Below are 22709 nucleotides of genomic sequence, written 5' to 3' on the forward strand. Positions count from 1 at the left end.
CCAAACAAAGTTCACGACCTTCAACTACCTGACTGAGCTTCAACTCTTTAAATAAGCACAGAAATGCAAAGTGTATATAAAATTGATTACAACTACACCTGTAATGAAAAGGTTAGTACGTGATTATGATAACACCAGTAATACAAATTATAACATAATACCAACAGTGTCAATCAATGTTTTCGATGAGAATAAGAATTAATGCAATGGTTAATGATAATGGTTATGAATAGTAGCAGTAAAATATTTCCCTGATCTCCACAACATGAACAAATTGGAGTCTATTAGACCACTGCAGCACAGTACCTGTAATACAAATAGCATGCTCTAATTGATGTAATAAAATATTATGATCAACAGTATTGAAAGCTGCACTGAGGTCTAACAGGACAAGCACAGAGATGAGTCCACTGTCAGAGGCCATGAGAAGATCTTTTGTAACTTTCACTAAAACGGTTTCTGTACCGTGGCGAACTCTGAAACCTAAATGCAAAAGGTTAACATCAGCTTACAAAAGAGTTGAAAGAGACAATTGAAAACATAAACTCATATGAAAAGTGTTTACTGAGGTTATTAATTAAGTGAAGGCACAGATGATGGCGCACTTTAAATCTTATAACAGTAAATGTTTTAAATGAAAATACTTGAAGCTTGGTTGCATTAAAGATAACTTTAATAACTGTATGACGTGGTTCCATAAAAAGACACAAGTTAGTCTAAACACTAAACACTGTGCACGAAGAAAAACTGAGAAAATGTTAAAATTGGCTCCTAAAATAAAAATCAAGGAAGTAACTAATATATCCACAAGCAACACTGTTAAACAGCATAAATAAATACTTTGGCGTGCAAAGGAGCTTAAACAGTTGCCCGATCTTTGTTGGACGCTGTATTTTGGTAGTTGGGCAGCAGGTTCACCATCTGCTGGTTCTTCAGTCCGATTTTCTCCTTTGCTCTGAAAACACAAAGTCGCGTTATGCACATCAACTACAAAGCTACGAGTCTAAAACATCCATGCATTATTATTCATAAATCTGATTGTCAATCAGAAAATAAATCAACAGTTTTTCTGATAACTGATTACTTGTTTTAGTCAGTTTAAGCAAAAATACTAAATGTGCTGTGTTGGGAAAAAAAAGCCTCTCAATCTGTACTTACTATAGATACAATAACAGAGATATAACGGGATTTAAAGGGGCTTAATTTTCCTACTGCACTAACTACTCACTTTTCTGGGAACTCAATGTCGTCGATGGTATCGGGCAGCGGTACGCCTCTGGTCTCAGGGAGCAGCAGCACCAAACCTCCAGCCAGGAAAGCCAGAAACCCTACACAACACAATTCAATAATGCATTTAAGCTTTGATAGTCACATTTATCTGACTTTTACTCTCAGAAAACCCACCAAAGATGATGAGTGGCAGCTCCAGCCAGATCACAGCCAGTCTGTAGAGCAGGAATGGAGCCACAATGCCTCCAACATCACACAGAGTGGAACAAACAGACACTCCCAGGTTCCTAAAGACACAAAAACAGCATTTCTTTTAATCTACTAAAATAAAGTATATTTACTTTTTAAACTTTTGATGCGAAGACATGTTTGAAAGGCTAAATATCCACAGTTACATTAGTTATCTACATACAAATACAAAAACAGCTGGATTTGGACAGGTTCTGAAACTGTGACATAAAAGAAAAGGATAAAAGTTCATATTTTGATCAGTTTCACAATTATATTATCAGCTACAGCTTCAAACGGATTTGGCAGCAGTCTAAGCTTTCTGTGAGCACAGTTCTATCAATAATCTACTAGTGATTTGTGATGTTCTTTTGTTATACACAGAATTTACTGTTGTTTACTGATTACCTTAGTTGATGTATGAATTATACCTGTTCATCCCAAACACAATACATTTTCTGTATTATACCTGACAAACGTCGGGTAGAGCTCAGTGTTAACAAACACCACCATCTCAAAGGTCATCGTGATCCCCAATCGGCCGATGCATGCCACTGCCGTCTTAAACCAAAACATGCCTGCAAGAACAGACAGAACCATTAAAAGAAAACTTGGAAATCAACGTTCAAGAGCACTAAGAAAATCACTCACTGTCAGGAATAAAGGCAGTGATGAAACAGGAGACTCCAGCTACAAAATTGGCCGTGGCGAAGGGGAGGCGTCGGCCTATGCGCTCAATGGTGAACAGGATGAGGAAGGCGGCAGGAAACTCCACCAAGCCAGAGATGAGGAAGTCGATGTAGACATTTCCTCCCAGAATGCCCAGCCTCATGATCAAACCCTGGTAGACGACAGCACTGGTGAACCTGGGAGAAAAAACTTCTCATTAACTTCGAATCTTTATCCTAAATTCCATCCATTTTCTTCCGCTTATCTGGAGCCAGGTCGCGGGGGCAGCAGCCCAAGCAGAGAAGCCCAGACCTACCTCTCCCCAGCCACCTCCTCCAGCTTATCCGGGGGAACACCAAGGTGTTCCCAGGCCAGCCGAGAGAGATAATCTCTCCAGCGTGTCCTGGGTCTGCCCCGGGGCCTCCTCCCAGTGGGACATGCCTGGAAAAACTTGCCCAGGAGGCGCCCAGGGGGGCATCCTTGTCAGATGCCCGAACCACCCCAGCTGGCTCCTTTCGATGTGGAGGAGCAGCGGCTCTACTCTGAGCCCCTCCTGAATGGCCGAACTTCTCACCCTATGTCTAAGGGAGAGGCCAGCCACCCTTCGGAGGAAGCCCATTTCCACCACTTGTATTCGCGATCTCGTTCTTTCGGTCACTCCCCACAGCTCGTGGCCATAGGGCCGCAGATCAACCGGTAAATTGAGAGCTTCGCTTTTACACTCAGCTCTCCGTGAATCGCTACCTTATCATGGTGGAGAGGTTTGTGTGTCCAAGGGATCCCAGGGGCTATGTTGTCTGGGGGCTTTTGCCCCCTGGTAGGGTCTCCCATGGCAAATTGGTCCTGGGTGAGGGACCAGACAAAGAGCGATTCAGAAGAACCTTGTGAGGAAAACATCAAGGGAACAGTTTACCCTGTCCAGAATAGGGTTACGGGGGCCCCGCCCTGGAGCCAGGCCTGGGGAGGGTGCCCAAGGCCAAGCGTCTTGTGGCCGGGCCTTAGTCCATGGGGCCCGACCGGGCACAGCCCGAAAAAGGGACATGGGCCCATCTTCCTGCAGTCCCACCACCCGCAGGAGACACATGTAGGGGTCGGGTGCAATGTGCGTCAGGCAGAGGTCCTGGCGGACCAATTCCCGGTTACCAAGACTGGCAATTGGAAGACTTTATCCTAAATAGATTTTTTTTATTTTTGGATAAAGAAGAGTCATTTATAATAACAGTTGTGTCCTGCTTTAATTGAATCCTTACCAGTTATAGCTGAGGATAAAAGTGTGTTTTCGCATGTTTGGCGTTCTGATCAGGTCCATGAAGGAAGCGGTGGTTGAGTCTGCGTTATCATCTTTCAGGGTCTGCAGGATCATTCATATAACATCACATAGTAAAAGTATTTCTGGTTGTTTTTATGCTTTAGCTTCAGCCTGCTTTACTATGTTTCTCTATGAAAAAAAATCTCACAAAAAATAATGCAGTCTAATCCAATCCAGATCGTGTCTTTTTCATGGAAGGCTTGAAACCGCTTATTGCATCTTTTAAAACAACATGGCTTCAAAGTAGAAGAGTTCAGGTACTGAACTGGCTTGCCTGGAGTCCAGACCTTTCACCAACCAAAAACATCTCGTGTATCATGACATGAAAAACACAACAAGCAAGACCCAGAACTGTTGAGGAGCTACATTTTCATCAGACACAAATGGGACAACATTTCTCTCTCCAAAGTCCACAAACTGGTATTTTCAGTTCTCACACATTTACAGAAATGTAAATCTATTTCTATTTCCTAAAATGTAAGTTTTATCTCACTTAATAAGTCACAATGAATTAGACTTCAAATTGTCATGTTATATGCTGATAGAATTTGATTCCAGGTAACAGATGCAGAGATTTTGTGTCCAATGGCTACCTCGATGTTCTTGGAAAGAGTCATCTTGTTTTCTTTGGCCATGTCCTCTGTGATCTTCACTGCTTTGGAGTTTTGGTTTTGAGAGAGAAGCCATCTCGGAGACTCTGGGATGAACCTGGAAATGTAAAATGTCAACAACAAATCTGTTGTTAAATACAAAACTATTTAAAGGTACAAATTCTTTCTTTTTTTAATTGATAATGACAAATTATCAGTAGGTGCGTGTATTTTTTCACTAAGACAAAGAGATTTTTGGGTTTTATTTTAAGGTTTAATGGGTCGTACAAAGAAAGAACAGGCAAAACAGACAACCCACATAAGGGTAGCATCTGATAAAATATAGTGCTAAAGGTGCACAGGTTGACATAGCGGCAAAAAACTAAAGGTAATAATATCTTTTCTCCACAGTACCTCTGGTGTAATATACCCTCATTGGCTCTACAAAGGAAAACGTTTATTCTAAACCTGCATTTAAAATTTATTAATATGTATATAATAACTGGATAATGTTTTTTTTTTTTAGCATAAGTGAGAAGACTACTCATTTTTATAAAACGTTTGGAAATGACTACAAGACACAGATTTCTAACATTTTAAAATCACCTACATGTCACTGAAATTGGCTACAGCCCAAATAAATATGTTAAATAAAAGTTGAAAGATGGGTTAATAAAACTTCATTCATACTGCTGTATGTGGTTGTGGTGACTCTTACCAGTAGTAGGACAGGAACAGGATGTAGGGGATGGTGATGACGACCTGCAGCCAGCGCCAGTCTGTTATATAGTAGGCGAGCAGAGGGAGGATGAGGATGCCGACACTGAAGAACATCTGGTAAATTACTCCGACTGTACGTCTGAACTCCACGCCCACGATCTCTGTGACTGAGATGAATAGAGGAAGGTGTGTGTTGGAGTCAAATTGTTAAATGTTGTCACTGTTTTACTTAAATTTGTAAGTCTTAGTTCAAGCAGCAGGATCAAAGACATTCCTTTGTCTCTGACCACCTCTCCAGCCTGTTGGACGGTGGGGGCGGCTGCATTGTTTTATTTAATGGAACATCCTATGTGAGGGTTCTGTTTTGTTGTTTAGTAACCTTCCTGCTTTTATGACCCTGCACACACACACACACACACACACACACACACACACACACACACAGCCTTATCTTTTGTAACCATAGGGGGGTTTACTATGGGAGGTGCTTGTGTGTACTGTAACTGTTTTCAATAAAAGGCGTTCAGCTCCAAGACCCTGGGTCTGACCAGTCTCCCTTGCTAGCAAGTAAAAGCTGTTCAGGGAATGACTATCCTTGATTGACTGTGGTGAAAAGCAAAGGCTATAAGATGGTCTTACTCAGCACATATCCAGCTACCCAGCCTCCTTTCACTCCAAACCCATAGAGAGTCCTGAAAACCAGTAAAGATATGTAGTTTGGAGCCACGGCCACCAGGATCCCTGCAACCCCATTCAGCAAGTTGGATATGAGGAAGCTCATTTTCCTGCCAAACCTGAAGTCAGACATCAACAATCATCACATTGCTGTAAGTCCGTCTCACATAATGTCAATTATTTGGTCATGTAAGTGCTAAAAACAACAAGAAAAAAATATAAATAGATAGTAATTTAATGTATTTTGAGTCAATTTTTAATCACTGTCACAATCATAGCCTAACCTGTCAGCCAGGTAGCCAATGGCAATACTTCCAACCAGGAACCCCACGTTCAGAGTGGCCTGAAACATGTCCACCAACCATGCATTCGAGCACACCAGGTCAAACTGGGAAAACACAAAGTGAAAAATGTCCTGAATCTGTCAAAACAAATTGTATGGCATGCTGCCAATGTTTTTGTTCATTTTATGAACAACACAAAATTACCATATTAGTCATTAATAAATCTTTGCTTGGGATACAGACATATTTAGGTTTTACCAAAGTAGTCAGATTCTCTGAGCAACACAGTTCTCTTTTTATTTATGTATTTATTTATGTGTACACACACACACACACACACACACGTGTACAAAAACAAATTCCCTCTCGCCCCTGCGGCCGGTCAATCCTTCAAGCTCGGGTCCTCTACCAGAGGCCTGGGGGCTTGAGAGTCTTGCGCAGTATCTTAGCTGTATCTGAGCTCTTAGCTGGACAGAGATCTCCGATGTCGTTCCTGGGATCTGCTGGAGCCACTGGTAGGATTTCTGGATATCAGCAACCTTCTCTATCTGCCGGTGGTACATACCGTGCAGGGGTCCGTCCTTCCATGATGGTTCCTCCTCTTCCTCGTCATTCTAGGGTTTCTGTTGCCCGAGGTATTCACTGAGCACGCTGTCAGTTGGGGTCATCTTCCTGATGTATTCCTGGATGTTTTCTGCGTCCTCCTGGTCTGGGGTACTGACACTCATTAGTCCCCGGCCCCCTTCCTTCCACTTAGCGTACAGCCTCAGGGTGCATGACTTGGGGTGAAACCCTCCATGCATGGTCAGGGGTTTCCTGATGTTGATGTCAGTGGCTTCTATCTCCTCCTTTGGCCCACTTATTATCCCAGCAGGGTACCTGATCACGGGCAGGGCGTAGGTGTTGATAGCCCGGATCTTGTTCTTACCGTTCAGCTGACTCCTCAGGACTTGCCTGACCCTCTGCAGGTACTTGGTGGTTGCAGCTTTCCTAGCGGCCTCTTCATGGTTCCCATTCACCTGCGGGATCCCCAGGTACTTGTAACTGTCCTCTATGTCTGCAATGTTGCCTTCTAGTACTTTGTTATCATCCAACTACATTTCTCCAGTCCGACTGACATTCCAATGTCATTGCTGTATATTCTGGGGGTGTGGATCAGTAAAACAATGCCTCATTCATTCTTGGCATATAGCTTGATGTCATCCATGTACAGGAGATAGCTGACAACTGTATCGGTATCCGTAGCCAGTCTTGTTAATGATCTCAGGGGTTCAGGCCTGTGCAGAACAGCAGTGGGAACAGAGCATCTCCTTGGTAGATCCTGCACTTGATGGTGACTTGTGCTATGGGCTTGAAGTTGGCCTCTAGTGTTGCCCCCTGAGAGCCTTCATCAGGAAGGCTCTCAGGGGTTCCTTTGATCTTGTATAGATCTAGGCATTCCAGGATCCAGGTGTGGGGAATTGAGCCATAGGCCTTCTCGTAATCAATCCAGGTCTTCTCATAACCAATTAGTGGATTCCCATTCATTTCCTATACCGGTCCCATAGGTCATACATATATATGTGCATAACAATTTTATTACAGGAAAAGTAGAACACTTACAATGATTGCTGTAAAATGTTATCTGCACATACAAGATAGATGGATATGTATATATACACCCACTTTTTCCCCTCACACATTAAAATCTATTAAATATAAAAGCCTGAACATTTTTCTGTAAAATCTTTGAGCACCCAATTAAAAAACACTTCACATTGCCAGAGAACGCTTTCTGAATGATATATAGTTATATTTCATTATAATGCAAAAATAAAGCATGCAGAATCTTTTTAAGAAATTCTTTCTCAAAAATAAAGAAAATGCAATTTTCATTCAACTTTCATGTTGGATTGAGCAAATATGACAAGCTGCCCCACAAAAGCAACAATAGCAGTAGACTTAATCTAAATCAATAAAATAAATATATATATTTAAATATAGACAAATATAAATATCTTTATCAGCGTGGGACTTTACAGGCTGGCTTGAATTTTTTTTGCATATTTTAATTAGCCAACACAGACGTTTTTTGCATTTGCCCCAAATTACAGTTCCAGGCTTTTACCTTTAATATTATTTGAGATATTCATGTTCAGACACTGCCTCAGATTTCAAGGTGCAAAAGAAGCAAAAAAATTACTTTAAGTCGAGACTGAATGACCCCTTTTTTTAAAAAAAAACAAATCATTATTTCCGTTTTCTATATTCCAAGCTGTGTCATGTTGTTGAATTCAGTTTTTTACTCAAAAAATGTTTTGTCTATGTTTTGTTTTTTGGTCTGTGTGTGTTGGCTGTGACCTCTTGTTCCCCACCTCAGTAACAAAAGACCGTCTTCCCTCGTAGTCGTACTCCCAGCCATGTTTGCAGCTGATTGTGTGAGTTCTGCTGAGGTCCTCCAGCTCCTGATTGTCACAGGTGAGCTCAGTGGCATTCCAGTCCACCTCGTACTGCTCACAGCTGCTCTGCTGACCAGAGCTGTTGTCCAGAGGTACTGTGAGCCTGCGACTCTCTGCCAGGTTCCAACCGCATGCCTCTCTCCTCTCCACCACTGCAGGGTCTCGACACCAGTGATCAGGGGTGAAACCCTGGAAGACTATCCCGACATACACACCTGCCCATGGCATGGACACCATACACAGCAGGATGAAGATACGCTTCTGGCAGCGGCCAAACTTCCCAGCTTCTTCTAAGATATCATCAAAAGTGGTCATGATTGTAGAACAGTTTCTTTACTTTAACCAGCTGCAAAAAACACTCAGCCGGAGTCTAATTTGTATGCTGAGCTTCCCTCTGCAGAGTGCCCATTGAAATGCACATGCACTGGGTTTTTAAACAGCACAAGAAGGAGCAAAGGTCCATAGAAATGCGTTGGTACTGCACCGCCTGTTCCCATAGAGCATTAAAAGACGTTTGCTATCCAATTTACTGACGTCAGAGCCCAGCAGAACGTCTGCTTTGGGGATTAATTTACATAAATTCATCAGCGTGGACAAATTGGCCTGGATGGTGACACAGTGATGATGTTTAATCAGTTAACATTTAAGAGGTACTTCATTGGAATCTGTTAGACATTAAGAACTGAGAAAGATAAGATCAGCTGAAAGAAAGTTGAGTTTCTTGAGTCTTTTCAGACAAGTCTAAAGAACTTTGAGGCACGTTTAGTGCCAGTCCAAGTTAAGTCAGTCCAGTTAAGCCTGAATCTTGACTTAACAGGATCAAGATTTAATCTTCAAGACAAGCTCGTGTGTTGCTGGAAATCCTTTTGAAGACAGATCAAACTAACACTCAAGTCTTAACTAGTGTGAAATCATTTTAAGCAACTTGAAGCCCGAGACAGGATCAAGTTATTGAAAACAAGAGCAAAGGATTTCCCCCCAAATTCTCCTACCTCATTGTACCTGAAATATTTTAATATTTGCATAGGTTTTAGTCTCAGCTTCTTTGAGACAAATTTTAAAGACCTAAGACCTATTCTTGGATAAAACCTCATTTTAGCCAAGAATAGATGTTAGGAAGTCTCGTGTCATTCAAGACGAGTTCAAAGTTGTATGTCATTTCATTAAACGTTGAAGCCTCATTCTTCTTTCATACGGTAAGTCAGTCCAGACAAGATGAGATGACAAAAATAAGTTTTGAGCACAAGCCAGATGTCAGGACGTCTTCAGGTCAAATATCAAGTTCATCCAAATAAGAACTTAATTGTAATGTTGCCAAAGTTGACTTTTAAATAATTTCTTTCTTTTAGAAATTTTGTCAGACATATAAAATGAGATTATACCACAAAAGTAATAAACAGCAGATCTCTTATTTATTCAAATAATGCAATATTTTACATATTTTTTTTATTTTAAATAGGAAAACAGGCAAAGAGCTGAAAACATCAAACATAACCTTACATCAACTAAAACATAATGATGATATCCCATCGTACCAAATCATTGAAGAAAGTTTCTTGTGCTTTTTTTCCCTCTTTTTTCAGTTGGTTTGTCTGCTGCTTGATGTCAGTCTCACATACTAGATTTGTTTCATCATACCCAAATGTTTCCACGACTGTGGACAAAAACAAACAAACAAAAAAAGCACAAGAATGTCCAGTAATAACTTCAAGAAAGAGATGGTTCAGTACAGTACCATGCAGATGAGCCACGGGAACTTTGGTGCAAAGCAGAAACAAATTTAATGCAACAATGAACAAATAACTTCACAAACTTTACCTCCTGCTACTCTGAAATGAGGAGTGCTACAATGTTGAGACTCGGGAGAGATGACTACAAAGTGCCAAACACAGATAGACACTTTCAATTCACCTCTCAGACTAACAGGGTCAGGATTCTGGTAAAAAACTTTAAGAAGAACAGCTCAAGTTCATATAGCAAAACCACACGCTGAATGAACGAACACGTAAAAGGAAAGTTTATAAAAAGTCTTCGTTACAATCATATTTTATGATAAATACTGATCATAAATATTTCACCTGTTACCAATGTCATTGTCATGTTTTTGGAAACCTGACCATGTGCCGTGTACTCTCATTCTTTAAGCTGTTAAAGGTAGATACACTTGCACTGTTCAGAATTTCAGATCAGTAGCACAATAATATGATTATATGATAAGAGAATTTATTAAGAGAGTTTTAAAATGTCAAAAGCTGCTTTGGAAATGTTCAGTTTGTAATCAGAGAGAAACAGAAAAAGTAAAAGGAGTGCGATCTGTTTCTACTCTTTGCTATCACAACACTCCTCGAACCCCTTTCTGTGAAACACTGAAGTTTACAGTGCAAATGACAATTATTTTATTAAATGCTGTTTCTCATTATTTTATCAGTATTTTTTGGGCACGTGGCATCATACAAAAACGCGCTTAACAATTATGTGTACAAAGCTTTAGAAATACCCTGAATGGCAAATCTTTGTTATTGAGGTTTTAGCAATAAACTCACATTTGAATACTGAGAAAACACAAATATTAATCTACACCAGCAATGCAACGGCAACTAATGTGATGAATATACGATCAAGGGCACGTTTTTTTATGGTAGTAAATGTCTGGCTATGGATCAACAAATGCACTGCAAAGTGATTTAATTAAGCTCAGGATTGTTCACCTCCTTTCCCCAGTTGGAGAAAATGAGAAGTTATTACTGATGTACAGAGATAAAGATTTATGCTACCAAGGGCTGCAGCTCACCCCTTCCTGGTTATACAAGCAGCGACACAGTTTTCAGATATATTTTTTGTTCCAATTACAAGGCTGAAACTCAAAACTTATTATTGCCAGTGAAAGCAAACAGTTGTTTATAGTAGAGGAGTCAAAACCAAAGAATAGTACAGATTATTTTAATTAAAAAATCGTTTTAGCTTTAAATGTGCCTCCCTGTTAGTAGTAATTAGGCTAAATCTTTAGACTTTATGTCTTCAGGGAGTTTGCAAAGTTTTAAACTGACATTTCAGTCAATTTGACCAACCAACCAAATCTGATTAATTAGTGGAAACCTAGAAAAGACTTTCAGTTTGTTTGTTTTTTTAAACGATTTTCAAAAAGTCCACCTTCCTTAATGAGGGTGTGCTACTTTTCTCTAAACCAATTAACTGGAAAAAATTGAGATTAACAGCAGCTATTTTATTGGTTTTCAGCTGCTCCGCACATCAGAAAGAAGAGTGAAGTGAAAACAGAATAATCCAACCTAATTGTTTTTTGTGATGATCATGTGTCCATAAAATCACCGTATTTGAGGTGTTTGTTTAGTAAAATCACCCGGTCTGAGCTCTAACTGTTGTAGAAAAATCAATCTCAATCATGCTGTGTTTACACTGTGCAAGCTTACAGATTTAATTACTCTCATGTGGAAATATGGCATAAAGTAGGTTTCCATTATTACTGACATCCTCTGTGAAAAAGCAAAACATCCTGCATTTTAGTTTCACTACCATCTTTTGCATCATGCATTTGGCTGAACAGGGCGGATTTCAGCACTACGAAAAGTTGGCTTCACTTTTCACGCAGCAATCAGATCTGAGTACAACAACCGAGCCTGTAAAGTACCAGAGCACACGAGCAAGAAAAAGAAAAAAAAAAAGAATCGATTTCCCTACATTAGTGCCAAGGGTGGCAGTAGAAATATGGCTTTAACAGGACGGGAGGGGACCAAATCAATCCAAAGGAACGCCTCCAGTTTCACTTTCAACTTTCTTCAACCATCCATTCATACTTAAGGCCATCTCCATTTTCACACAGAACAGAGAAACAAACGTAATCAGCTCGGACGAGCCGTTAAATAATCACCAAAACAAACGTGTGAACAATTCACCGGTGAAGACTATAAACGAAACGTCCATATTATAGAACATTATCATCTATTTACAACGTCTCTGATCAAATCAAGACAAACAAAGAAATTCAATCCGTTGCTGGACATGATTGATAGATGAAAATGCAAAGTAAATTCATCAGTATGAAGGCATCGTGCTTTCTTTTCGAGGGCAAAGAAGGGGAAAACGGGTCTGCTATAAAAGCAACTGTAAACAGCACGAAAACACAAACTGGTGTCTTCATTCCCTTTTTAGAAAGAAGCTGGCACCTTCACTGCCTAAGCTATGGGAATAAATATCATGACAGTTTTTTCATAAAGTACCTGCGGGCCAATGGACAGCAAAAAAACAACTCCAAACAGAAAAAAAGTCTTCCTTATTAAGTACCTTCACACAGTCCACAAGCAGACACGCAGCCAGTGTTAGTACCATTAATCAAGGTAGGAAAACAGCTTCAGTTCAAAACACCAGAAGAAAATAGAAGATACATATATAACTTAATTTTCATTCACATCTTATCATGCCTCATTTCAGTGATGATATCAGATTTTCCCTTCTTGTAATGATAGTGTTGTGGTATCATTGTTTACTGTTTGGTGCATATGGTTATGGTGACATGTCTAGTTGACACATCAAGCTGGAAATCACATTAGAAAGAAGCTTTGTGTGCTCCCAGAGTCGATTTTAAGAGCTGGCCTGTTCGTTCTTCATCAGACAAATGTGGCAAGGCTGAAGTATCGGGATTATGAAAGACAATATGGTGGAGTTCAAAAGAACCTTAAGAACACTTTAAATGAGCTGTCAAATAAAAATTATATGTGGACGGTGAACTGGACTGAGTCGGTGTAGGCCGAATGAAGGTGCAGCCCAATAAAAATATATCCCTAAAGAAAGGAAAGGTTTCTGTCTTCGGTGTGTTGTTGGCATTTCACTGTTGCTATTATGGAGACATTCACAGAGAGAAGAGTTCGGATTGGATGGAGAGAACCAGGAAGGACAGAGTGACATCACACCCTGAGGAGGTCCTCGTCACTGTCGTCTTCTTCCCGTTTCCTGTTCGCTGCCGTGTTGTTACCGTGGTTAAGGCCAGAAGAGCGAGGTTTGCTGCTCTTCCTTTTCCTATCTGACTCGTCCAGGAGGCCCACCAGGTCCTCGTCGCTCTCCTCCTGAAATAAAAGACTTCTGTGAGCTTTTGAGAGCAATGGGTGCAATCATTGCTACCATGAACGACTGAGATGATACCAGAGAAAAAGACAAAGAACTGACTTGCAAGAAGGCGCTGCGATGAGCCGTAGAGTGCTTAGCGAGTCCTGACGATTTTATCACACGTACCCCGGGGACACTCAGCACCTCGTCCTCGCTGTCATCATCCTGATCGTCCAGCGAGAACGACCGCAGACCCTCTGTATTCACAGGCTTGGTCGTGATGTGACCGTTGCTTTGGTTATTCTTGCCACGGTGCAAAGACGATGAAGATGTGGGAGGAGCATCGATCTCCTCCATCAGCCATTCCATCTCCTCCTCTCCTCCTTCTTCATCTGTGCTGACCTGAGTATTTAAAAGGCACAAACAATAAGATGCATATTAAGTTTTTACTCATCTACATGGTTGTTTAAAAAAAAGCTTCACTAGAGTATCTGATTTGTAGCATGCTATGGCTTTTTGAATATTCGCTAAACTATAAAAATAACCTTAGTGTTTAATCATTGGTCATCATTGGTCATGTAACATGTAATCCTTAAATTGTCCTTTTTTATTTATTAATATGATTACTTTATCACTTTATATTATTACCTTAAGAAAAACTTAAGTCCATGTTCAGGTACAGCTAGAATATGACACGGCTACCACAGCTTCATACAGCCATTTCAAAGTGGGCGTAGCTGCACCAGTGAATACTCAGATGTCTTTGCTGAAATTGGAATAGTGTATTCTCGCACAAATTTAGTTGTAAACGCAGACTCGACTCCGCTGGTTACCAACTGGTTGTACTCTGGTTAGATTTCTATATAAAACCAAAGTTGCCACAAAAATAAAGCTGCTTTGTCATTTGGCAATTTGTATTTAAATCCATGTCCTGCAGCTGCTTCATTTGTGCAGGCATTTGTTAATTTTTCTTCTGGCTGGACTCTGACTCTTTAAGGAGTTGATGTGAATTTCTGAGTATGTAGACAGCAACAGATTTGTGATTTTCGCTGATTCATCACCGTTTATCATTGTCAGAGTCCAGGCATTTGCTAGCTTTCCCCCATTCAATCACAAGCTGATAGCCTTGATGCACCAACGTTGCTTTGATTGCAGAAACTAACTGCGAGTGGTGGCACAACTGGTCCCCATCTTTGAAGCAACCGTTTCAAAGGCAACAAGACTGACAGTTAATTGCTCCAAGTTGAACTCATTTGGGTTGTGCTGCTTTCTCCAGCCATTATTAGCCTAGGTGTGGCTGCAGCATAACATATTCCTTCTCTAGTTACAAGTTACAGAAACCCTTTAAATAACACGAGGGATCATGTTGGAGTCGGAGTTTTGAATTATTTTGTTTGTTTTGTTTTATTGTGCCATTTGTTATTTTGGCCTTGGCTTCACCCTGAGCAGCAGCTTTATTCCCTGTCAGTGCCAGTAACCCACTCGTGACTCTTCCTTGCGTTATGCTTTCTGATCTTTAGACTGGGGAAAATACAAAGTAACTTTGAAACTCGTTCATTCATTAGCTCAACCAACCTTGGAATATTTATAGGAGACTTGGTTTCCTCTCCTACAACAACCAGCGATCTTCTGCCTCACCAGTTCCCTGGACACAGACAGGTGAGATTATGAAAGAGGCTTTCATACAAAATATATTTTTTTAAAAATATATATGTACCAAAAATGGATACCCATGGTCTCACCTCCTCTCTCTCTTGTGCAGCAGAAGCCCCATCAGACACACAATTAGAACCACCAACAGGAGGCTCAGCACCACCCCCATTGCTTGGCTCCGCCTAGACAGAGGCGGAGTGTCTTCACCGTCATCATTTATCTGCCTGTCAACAGTCCTGAAATTCAATCCAGAGAGGAGACGTCAACATATTTATCTAGTGTTTTGTGCTCTTGGGATTAAAGTCAGATTGTAAAAAAAAAAAAAAAAAAAAGGACTCACGTCAGATCACACACAGCGTTTGTGTGCCACACAAACAGATACTGGCAATTGTCCGTCTCCAGCATAAACTCCGGGATGCCGACACCTGCTGACGGGTTACAGTGAAACCTTATTGTGGATGAAACCGTTTTGTTCTTCGCGCGGCCACACTCTGACTCAGAAGGCACTATCACATCCACATTTCCTCCTGATGGAAAAACAAAAACATGTTAAGATGCTGTGACCACTAAATGGAAGGACTCATGCTAAAATGAAATGGCACTTTGTTTCTTATGCAGGTGTGGGTTTTTTGTTTTTTTTTTGCACTGATGTCATTGCCAATCACATGCTTTGCAAAGGGTTTTGAATGATAGATCAAAATCCTCTTCTGTTTACCTTTTATGTAGTACTTGGCTTTGTTGGATGAGCCAATCTTGCGGCTGTAGGTGTCATTCTGTTTCACCTGGCAGATGTTGGCACCAAGACATTTAGGCAGGGAATTATTGGTGATACCAGACAACTGGATGTGGTAGATGTAGCGGTCGCCATTGTTACGAATGTCTCCAGATGCCTGATGGTGGCTAAAAGGCAGAAAAAAAAACCCAAATGAAACTTTTGTGACAGAAAGAATTTTAGAAGTGCGTTTTTTGTTTGCTGATTGAAACTGAAATTTATATGAGGTGGAGTGTAATGAGTGGATGACACAGGTGAACTCTGTTACCTGAAGTAGAGCGCTCCCAGACTGAAGCTGACTCCAGTTTTAGGAACCTTTATGGTTCCATTTACCATCTGTACCTCCGTTGGTTTCACTGCACAAGCTTCCAGAGTCTCCCAGCCTATCAAGAACTCACATGAACCCTCATCAACCCTGCACAGACAAGAGAATATAGGATATTCAATTAAATATAAAATTAAGAATAAAGCATAACAGGTCTACTCTAAGATGCAGAGGAACAGTTCAAATAACAAAAAAACAAAAACAAAACAAGGGCACTGAGACTTGTGGGAAAAAAAGACAAATGAAACACAAGTTAAAATTGTTTTAAAATAGGCAATGTAAACACAACTTTTATGGGAATATACACAAAGATACAGATCAGGAAAAACAACACGTGACAATTTAACAGTGAGCTCTTCAATAGGAAACATTTGTTGCATTAATTTCAGACAATGTGATGCAACTGAACAACATTTAGTCTGCTGAGAAATGTTATGTTACTCAATTAACTAAAACGAAAGTTTATGAAATAAAGCAAGAAAAAAAAAAAAAAAGAAAAAATAGCTAAAAAATTAGCTATAATCTTAAAACAAATAAACAGGATAATAAATGATTCAAAGTTTAAACATTCTGTTAATTTGATACAGTAATTTAATACCAATGTTGTATTAAATGAATTAATCAAATTTCTACTGAAGGGAAACATTAAAATCTCTAAAAGAGGTTTTGTTACCTGATAACTTTGGGGTGTCCCACTGTGGAGCCGCAGCTCAGCTGGATTATGGTCTTGGCTTTCTGGCGTTTAGGGCATAATTCATCTCCTGCTGAATAGTTCACAAAAATCTTCCCACCTGTAGAGGAAGGGAAATCTCTTGAGACTGTCGGGATAAAGTTCTCTAACATCAAAAACACTCCTGTGAGAGAAGAAAACAAGACCTAAAGGCAAACAAATATGTCTAATCAGTGATCCTTGCTTACATATTTAACTCTTAGTCTACACTGTTTTCAGTTTATTTTTTATAATAATGGTAGTAAAAAACAGTTTAGGGAAAATATCCTTTACACAAACTGACACCAATGAATGTTAAGTATTTGCAATGGTTTGCACACCACTGGACTCCATTTTCTGCGTGTAAACTCGGCCCAGGATTTCGGTTTTTCCTGCTGCTGTGCGGCGACATACGGCTGCATCTTCAGGACAGCCTGGCAGCCCACCACGGATACCCTGACACAGGTTGATGAAATACCTGAAGCCACAGAAACAAAGATGCCAAATTTTAAAGAGTGAGGAATCATAAGACCACAGCATGCGTTTAGAAATTCTTTTTAGAAAGGGCTAATGCATCTTATATGAGGCATATGCATTGCTAAATATACATAGATCTAATAAATAGTGAAAAGTTGGAAAAGCATCAAAAGTGCGTGCAGAACGACTGCAGAGCTCCAGAATCGAACTGTGGATTTACTGCCTTCGATTAAGGAATCAAAACCACACTTACGAATCTCCTTTGTAGCTGAACTTCCACGGCTCAGTGAGGGAGGAAAGTGCTCGGAAGTCAAAGGTCTTATGCTGGCTGACGAGCTTACACTCCATCTTCCTTGGGGTACAAACTGCATTGGTGCGCCACTGGAAAGTGACTGTACAGCCTGCTGTCTCTGAGAGCAGCTCTGGAGAACCACTTCCTACAGAATGGTCGCATGTAAACAATATGGAGGACTGACGCTTAGCCGAGGCTGGGAGAGAGAGAGGGAAATAAAAAGAAAACCAAAAGATTTTCAGTTTTGGAAGTGAAGACAACACAGCATTAGGATAAGTATGTTAAACTATCAGGAAGGAGTTAATGCCTTTATTTAGACAGAAGAAGAAGACAACGAGAAGCCCACCCCCATCCTAAGTTGCCCAAAAATGAGCATTTACAGCTTGATAAAAAAAAAAAAAAAATTGTTTTGTTTTCCTCATTCATAACAGGTGTAAGGACTGGGACTTTAGTTTTACCCTTTAAAATAAACTGGTTCAGGTGTGTTGTTAAGGGCAGCTCTCCTCTGGCCTCACCTCCAATAATTTCGAGTTTAAACAGGTATCATCAAAGAGGCCACATCCATCTTTTATATACAGTTCTTAGTTTTGTATTTTTTCCCACGTCAACATGAAGCCACAATTGATTATAAGTCATTTCTCTAAAAGTAAACAAACTAAATCTGACTGCTAAAACACATAAAAATGTTTTCGCCATGCATGAAGAAAGAAAGAGTTTAATCTTTTCAAAAGTGCATCTAAGCATTGCTCTAATCAGAAATATTGCACCTATACAAAATTTATCATTACTTTCCTTCATGTGTGTTGCACTGCCGACACAACACAAGATTAGCTATTCTGTAAAACTTTTATCTGTGCTTTGGACCACTGATAGTGACAACTGCAGTTAGAAGTTAAAATAAAAAATACCAACGTTAAAGTTCATATTTTATAGTAGCCATCATATTTTTTTGTGTGCTTATTTTCTTATTACCCAGCTTTCGTGTTGCCATGTCCCAGCTTATGTCTAAAAGAAACAAACCTCTCACATCAACTCCTCAAAATACTCAGCAACTGAACACAAGCTGTCACCTGCACTGCAGAATCCCCACTTAGTTTTGTGTCATAGTTGGAAGTGGTGGCACACCACAACCTGCCGGTTGTCAAACCATCTTTGGTGCCTTCTGTGTAAGTCTTCTTCATGAGACTGAATGGAAACACACACACACCTCACCCTCTGTGGTCACTGCATATAAATGCATAAACCTCTTAAACTGCTTTTCAAAAATTTGACCAATGTTTATAATAGATTGAGAGCTTCATCCTAATAAGGCCTGATTAGTAGAATAATTAATTAGTTTTACACCATTTGATACATTAAGAGGTTATCCAGGGTAGTTTTACTTTTCACCTTAAGCAATTAAACTGTCCTTTAATTTGAGATAACACCATTTTGGATTTTAGTGTGTGTGTGTTTTTTTTTTTTTAAACATATTGCAGTAATGCAGAAGACACAATAACCAGTTTCACAAAAATCTTAACAATTTTATTAATCGATGTGACATTTGCATATTCTCCTCATTACCTTTTATGTTACTTTTATTTTCATTGTGTTTTTAATTTTTGTTTTCAGTTTAGTAGCGCTGTGTCATATCATACCATCTTACATTGCTATAAACTTTTATGTGACCCCCCAAAAAGTGTAATCTTGATATCAATGATATGATGATGTAATGCATTTCCATTCAAGTGCACACAACAATGACACAAACCCCTGCAAGTCAGCCTCTGATTGATGATTTAGTAAAAGGAAGCCACTTGGTTTGGCTACAACAAGCCTAATACTTTACACAATATGCATGAAAGCTGCTGTAGGTAGTTTGCCATCAGTGACGGTAGCTGGATGGATGGACAAAATGCCCTTCATTTTTCCCATTCATCCATTCTCTTCCATTTATCCAATTCAGGGTCGTCGGGGGGGGGGGGGGGGGGTGCATTGTGGCAGCCAATGCTAGCTGGGATAGGCGGACAGTCTATCACATGGCTAATACAGAGAGACAGAAAACCATTTGCACTGACATTCACACGGATGGGCAGTTTACAATTATTACCCCACTAACTGCATGTCGTTGGACTGTGGAAGGAAGCTGGAGTACCCACAGAGAATACATGCAAACACAGGGAGAACATGCAGGGAAAACTTCCTTAATTTGTTTCTTCTGATAAATGCTGCTATTTGCAAGCTGCGGTGACCAATAAAAATGCTGTTCAGTCATTTTTCTTAAATAAATACTAATATCATTATTGCAAATTTGTATGACATATTGTGTATATTTTGAGGCTGTGAACAATAAAACGTCATTTTATTTCAGTTTTTTTCTTTTGAAGCATATTTCACATTAACATCATACCTTGTTTTTGAGCTAGCTATAAGAGCTTTACTAATTACAGAAGACTTTACCTGATGCGCAGAGATCTCCTCCACCATACTGCATCAGCACAGCCTGCTCTTCGTGTTTGAAGTCCATTGTCATGGCTTTACTGATGCCAAATGATGACGTCAACTTGTCTGAACCAGAAACGTGGCACACTGCACTCTGCTTACAGGCCGGTTCTTTCACTGAGCCGCAGACTTTGATGTGATACGTACCCGAGTTCCCGTTTACCTAGACATACACACAGAGCTCTGACCTTCCTATGCTTCTAAACAAAGAATATTTCTGTTACAGTGAAACTTTTGAATCAAATAGACTTCCTCTGGTTAGAAAGTGTTCAGTATATCATCAGCTCACCTGAACTTCCTTGGAGAGGTTTGACAGGTCAAATGTAAACTGGAGCTGAGAGTCAGTAAGCTGGCAGCCGCTGGTGTTAGTGGCATCTGAACAGACTATCGGGGTTGCCCACTCAAAGAAATAGACGCAGCCCTGCAGCCTCAGCATTTGCGGAGAGCCCTGTTCAGAGATAGAAAGTAGTTAAAAAATAACCAGGATAAAGAGAACAGGCAAAAAGTAAATACTCTTATTATATAGCTCTGCTGACCAGCTCCAGGCCTCTCCGGCAGGTAAAGACAATGGTTGAAGTGTAGTTCTGTAGAGGGTCCAAAGCACACTTTGTTGAGCTGTTGTAGGTGATGGATACCTCCCTTGTTAATTTGTTGAGCTCTGGACCACGGGTGGTGCGACCAATTTCCTTCAAGAGACAATAATGAAAATTATTATTTTATTAACATTAAGTCCTTGTGATGTCACTGCCTTGGTAAGGCAGATCAAAGCAATTAAATTTTTTTTTTTTTTTTTTTTAAATAGTGTAAAGGACAGCATTTGTCAAAGAACTCACCACAGGTGGTCCGTCATATGGATCCATGCAGATAGCGGCTCCAGGTGGGCAGTTGACCCCAGGGATGGGGTTTAGAGGCTGGCAGATGTTGACGTAGAAGTCTGGGTTATCCGGGTCAATGTCGTCATCTATTCTCAAAGGAGGAACATGCAGACTGTTAAGGACTGACACAGTGCATATTGTTGTACAGGGACTCTTCATTTTAACTCAAAGTGATGCAACTCTGCTATGTCTATAGGTGTGAGAGGTGAACCTGTGTCTCACTGACCTGTTGCTGTGTAGTATCCGCTGACATGAATCAGAGGAGTCAGGTCTATGAGAGCAGAGCCGTTCTGGACTGAACAAGTTACCTTTTTATTAAAGGAAAAGCAGAAAAGAAAAATCCCTTTTTAGAGCACAAAACTATACTGTAAGTCATGAGCCATCAAACAATTACAACTTTAGAGTCCAGGAGTTCAACCATGTTTATTTTCTAATGTTACCAAACTTTTAGAGACTACACAAAAGCTTCAGGGACATCTGCTTATCATTGGACATTCCCCGCTCCTTTGATGACCCCTAAGAAGCTGACTTCAGGTGACCTGTCTGCCTCTGTTAACTTAAGTTTGCTTCTCTCTGGGAAATTATGTGCCATATTAGGAAAGAGCACACCCTGTTTTCCAACTGAACTGCAGTATGTCAGAACAGCTTTTCAACATAAAGGCAGCACTGCAACAACAGGCTGTATTGACTGTATATAGTCTTTCTGCCTAAACAATTTTCTCCTTCATCTGTGCAGTGAAACGTAAGCAGCTGGTTATATCACAGCAAACACAAACACGCTATAATCATTTATGATTTTTCATCAGCTGTGAGGCTGTAGAGCAAGTCATCTACTAATCTGAAGGTTGGGGTCTGCATGTGTGCAGGTAGTGACACCAAGGTTCACTCTGTTGCATCCATTGGTGTGCTAATTGTTAGCTAGAAAGCACTTAAGTATAGAAAAGGTGCTTGTATGAATGGGTGAATGAGACAAGTGCTTTGAGTACTCATGGGAGCTGGAGTAGTTTTTATACAGCACTTTTCTACTTAATTTACTACAAGGGAAAACACTAACTTTATTTATTTATTTTTAAATCTTATTACAAAAGTACATTCCTTTTCCACCTGTGATGGACTGGTGAGTCTTCTCTCACACAAACATACTTACAGGCTGCTCACAAACCAACGGTGTGTGGAAAGCGAAGAAGTGCGTGCACGTTTCAGTGTTTGAGCCAATCAGCACTGGCTCTGAGGGGGCTGAGCTCATGCTAGCTGGCCTGCAAAAACACAAAACATTCAAAGCAAAGGCTCGTTTATTCTTAATAAATATATTAAAATCACCAAGGTTGCATTAAAACGGCGTTTAACAAATCTGTAAATACTTGTAGTGAGTTTACTCTTATTTAAAAGATGAACCACTACTTCATCAATAAAGCTCTCACACTCTAGTTTTTCCATCACTACCAGATTCTGAAATAAAGGATTAATTCAAGTTAGTTTTACATTTAGGAAAATTGGAGGAAACAAATGACACACAGTATCACGATGTATACAGGTATGAATTTTCTCTTAAGGGGCACTTTAAATCTCAGTTTGCTATTCCTGAACAACGCAGGTTTGAGAAAATGTGATTCCTGAGAATGCTCTATGCTTGACGTAGTTATAGATGAAAATTAAGATGCAAATGGAGGAAAATGTACCTGCAGATGAAGCTGATGACGGTGCTGTGGGTGAGGCTACGGTTTGCAGGGCATGGACTTCCTTCTTCATAGGTGAGCTCCAGAACATGGTCCTTGTATGAGAGCTTATTGCTCACCTTACCACCACTGACCACATCACTGCCTTCCTTAATGCACACAGCTATAACACATATTCATGGAGATCATTCAGAAAGCTTTAAATGTAAAACACAAAAATATAAATATTCCATAGATCTGTTCTACCA

At 40.1% G+C, this 22709-nt stretch overlaps 2 protein-coding genes across 3 annotated transcripts in view; both read right to left on the reverse strand.

Moving 5' to 3' along the window:
- Window positions 1-695: 695 nt before the first annotated feature.
- On the reverse strand, window positions 696-10645 carry LOC120725509 (solute carrier family 22 member 2-like). Its single transcript, XM_040018474.1, has 11 exons — window positions 8060-10645; window positions 5706-5809; window positions 5386-5540; window positions 4745-4913; window positions 4030-4144; window positions 3378-3478; window positions 2110-2324; window positions 1928-2036; window positions 1405-1517; window positions 1229-1328; window positions 696-955 (listed from the first exon to the last, which is right to left on the reverse strand). Exons 1-11 carry the CDS (start codon window positions 8456-8458, stop codon window positions 859-861), a joined length of 1677 nt encoding a protein of 558 aa, XP_039874408.1. The 5' UTR covers window positions 8459-10645; the 3' UTR covers window positions 696-858.
- A 134-nt stretch (window positions 10646-10779) lies between these two features.
- igf2r (insulin-like growth factor 2 receptor) overlaps window positions 10780-22709 on the reverse strand; it is a 47635-nt gene continuing 35705 nt past the window's right edge. Inside the window, exons 34-50 of one of the 2 annotated variants that reach the window (XM_040018471.1) lie at window positions 22465-22624; window positions 21933-22041; window positions 21012-21093; window positions 20744-20871; window positions 20447-20596; window positions 20200-20358; window positions 19869-20073; window positions 17391-17625; window positions 17002-17138; window positions 16625-16742; window positions 15895-16041; window positions 15570-15754; window positions 15195-15381; window positions 14944-15090; window positions 14777-14846; window positions 13388-13603; window positions 10780-13221 (exon numbers count right to left, since the gene is read on the reverse strand). In XM_040018471.1, the coding sequence (XP_039874405.1) occupies window positions 13063-13221; window positions 13388-13603; window positions 14777-14846; window positions 14944-15090; window positions 15195-15381; window positions 15570-15754; window positions 15895-16041; window positions 16625-16742; window positions 17002-17138; window positions 17391-17625; window positions 19869-20073; window positions 20200-20358; window positions 20447-20596; window positions 20744-20871; window positions 21012-21093; window positions 21933-22041; window positions 22465-22624 (2594 nt within the window). In that variant the 3' untranslated portion in view covers window positions 10780-13062. Of the gene's footprint in view, window positions 13222-13321; window positions 13604-14776; window positions 14847-14943; window positions 15091-15194; window positions 15382-15569; window positions 15755-15894; window positions 16042-16624; window positions 16743-17001; window positions 17139-17390; window positions 17626-19868; window positions 20074-20199; window positions 20359-20446; window positions 20597-20743; window positions 20872-21011; window positions 21094-21932; window positions 22042-22464; window positions 22625-22709 lie in introns of both variants that reach the window. The other variant, XM_040018470.1, reaches the window with a different exon arrangement.

This window comes from Simochromis diagramma, unplaced genomic scaffold (genome assembly GCF_900408965.1).
Source record: "Simochromis diagramma unplaced genomic scaffold, fSimDia1.1 OVJJ01000802.1, whole genome shotgun sequence".
In the NCBI taxonomy this organism is placed as follows: Eukaryota; Metazoa; Chordata; class Actinopteri; order Cichliformes; family Cichlidae; genus Simochromis; species Simochromis diagramma.

Bases quoted from the DNA above. Each gene is read 5' to 3' on its own strand.
- LOC120725509 (XM_040018474.1), bottom strand. From the start codon at position 8,458: ATGACCACTTTTGATGATATCTTAGAAGAAGCTGGGAAGTTTGGCCGC. The intron at 5,810-8,059 runs GTGGGGAACAAG...GTGTTTTCCCAG, and splicing joins GACGGTCTTTTGTTACTGAG to TTTGACCTGGTGTGCTCGAA. The intron at 4,914-5,385 runs GTAAGACCATCT...TATTCATCTCAG, and splicing joins GGTAGCTGGATATGTGCTGA to TCACAGAGATCGTGGGCGTG.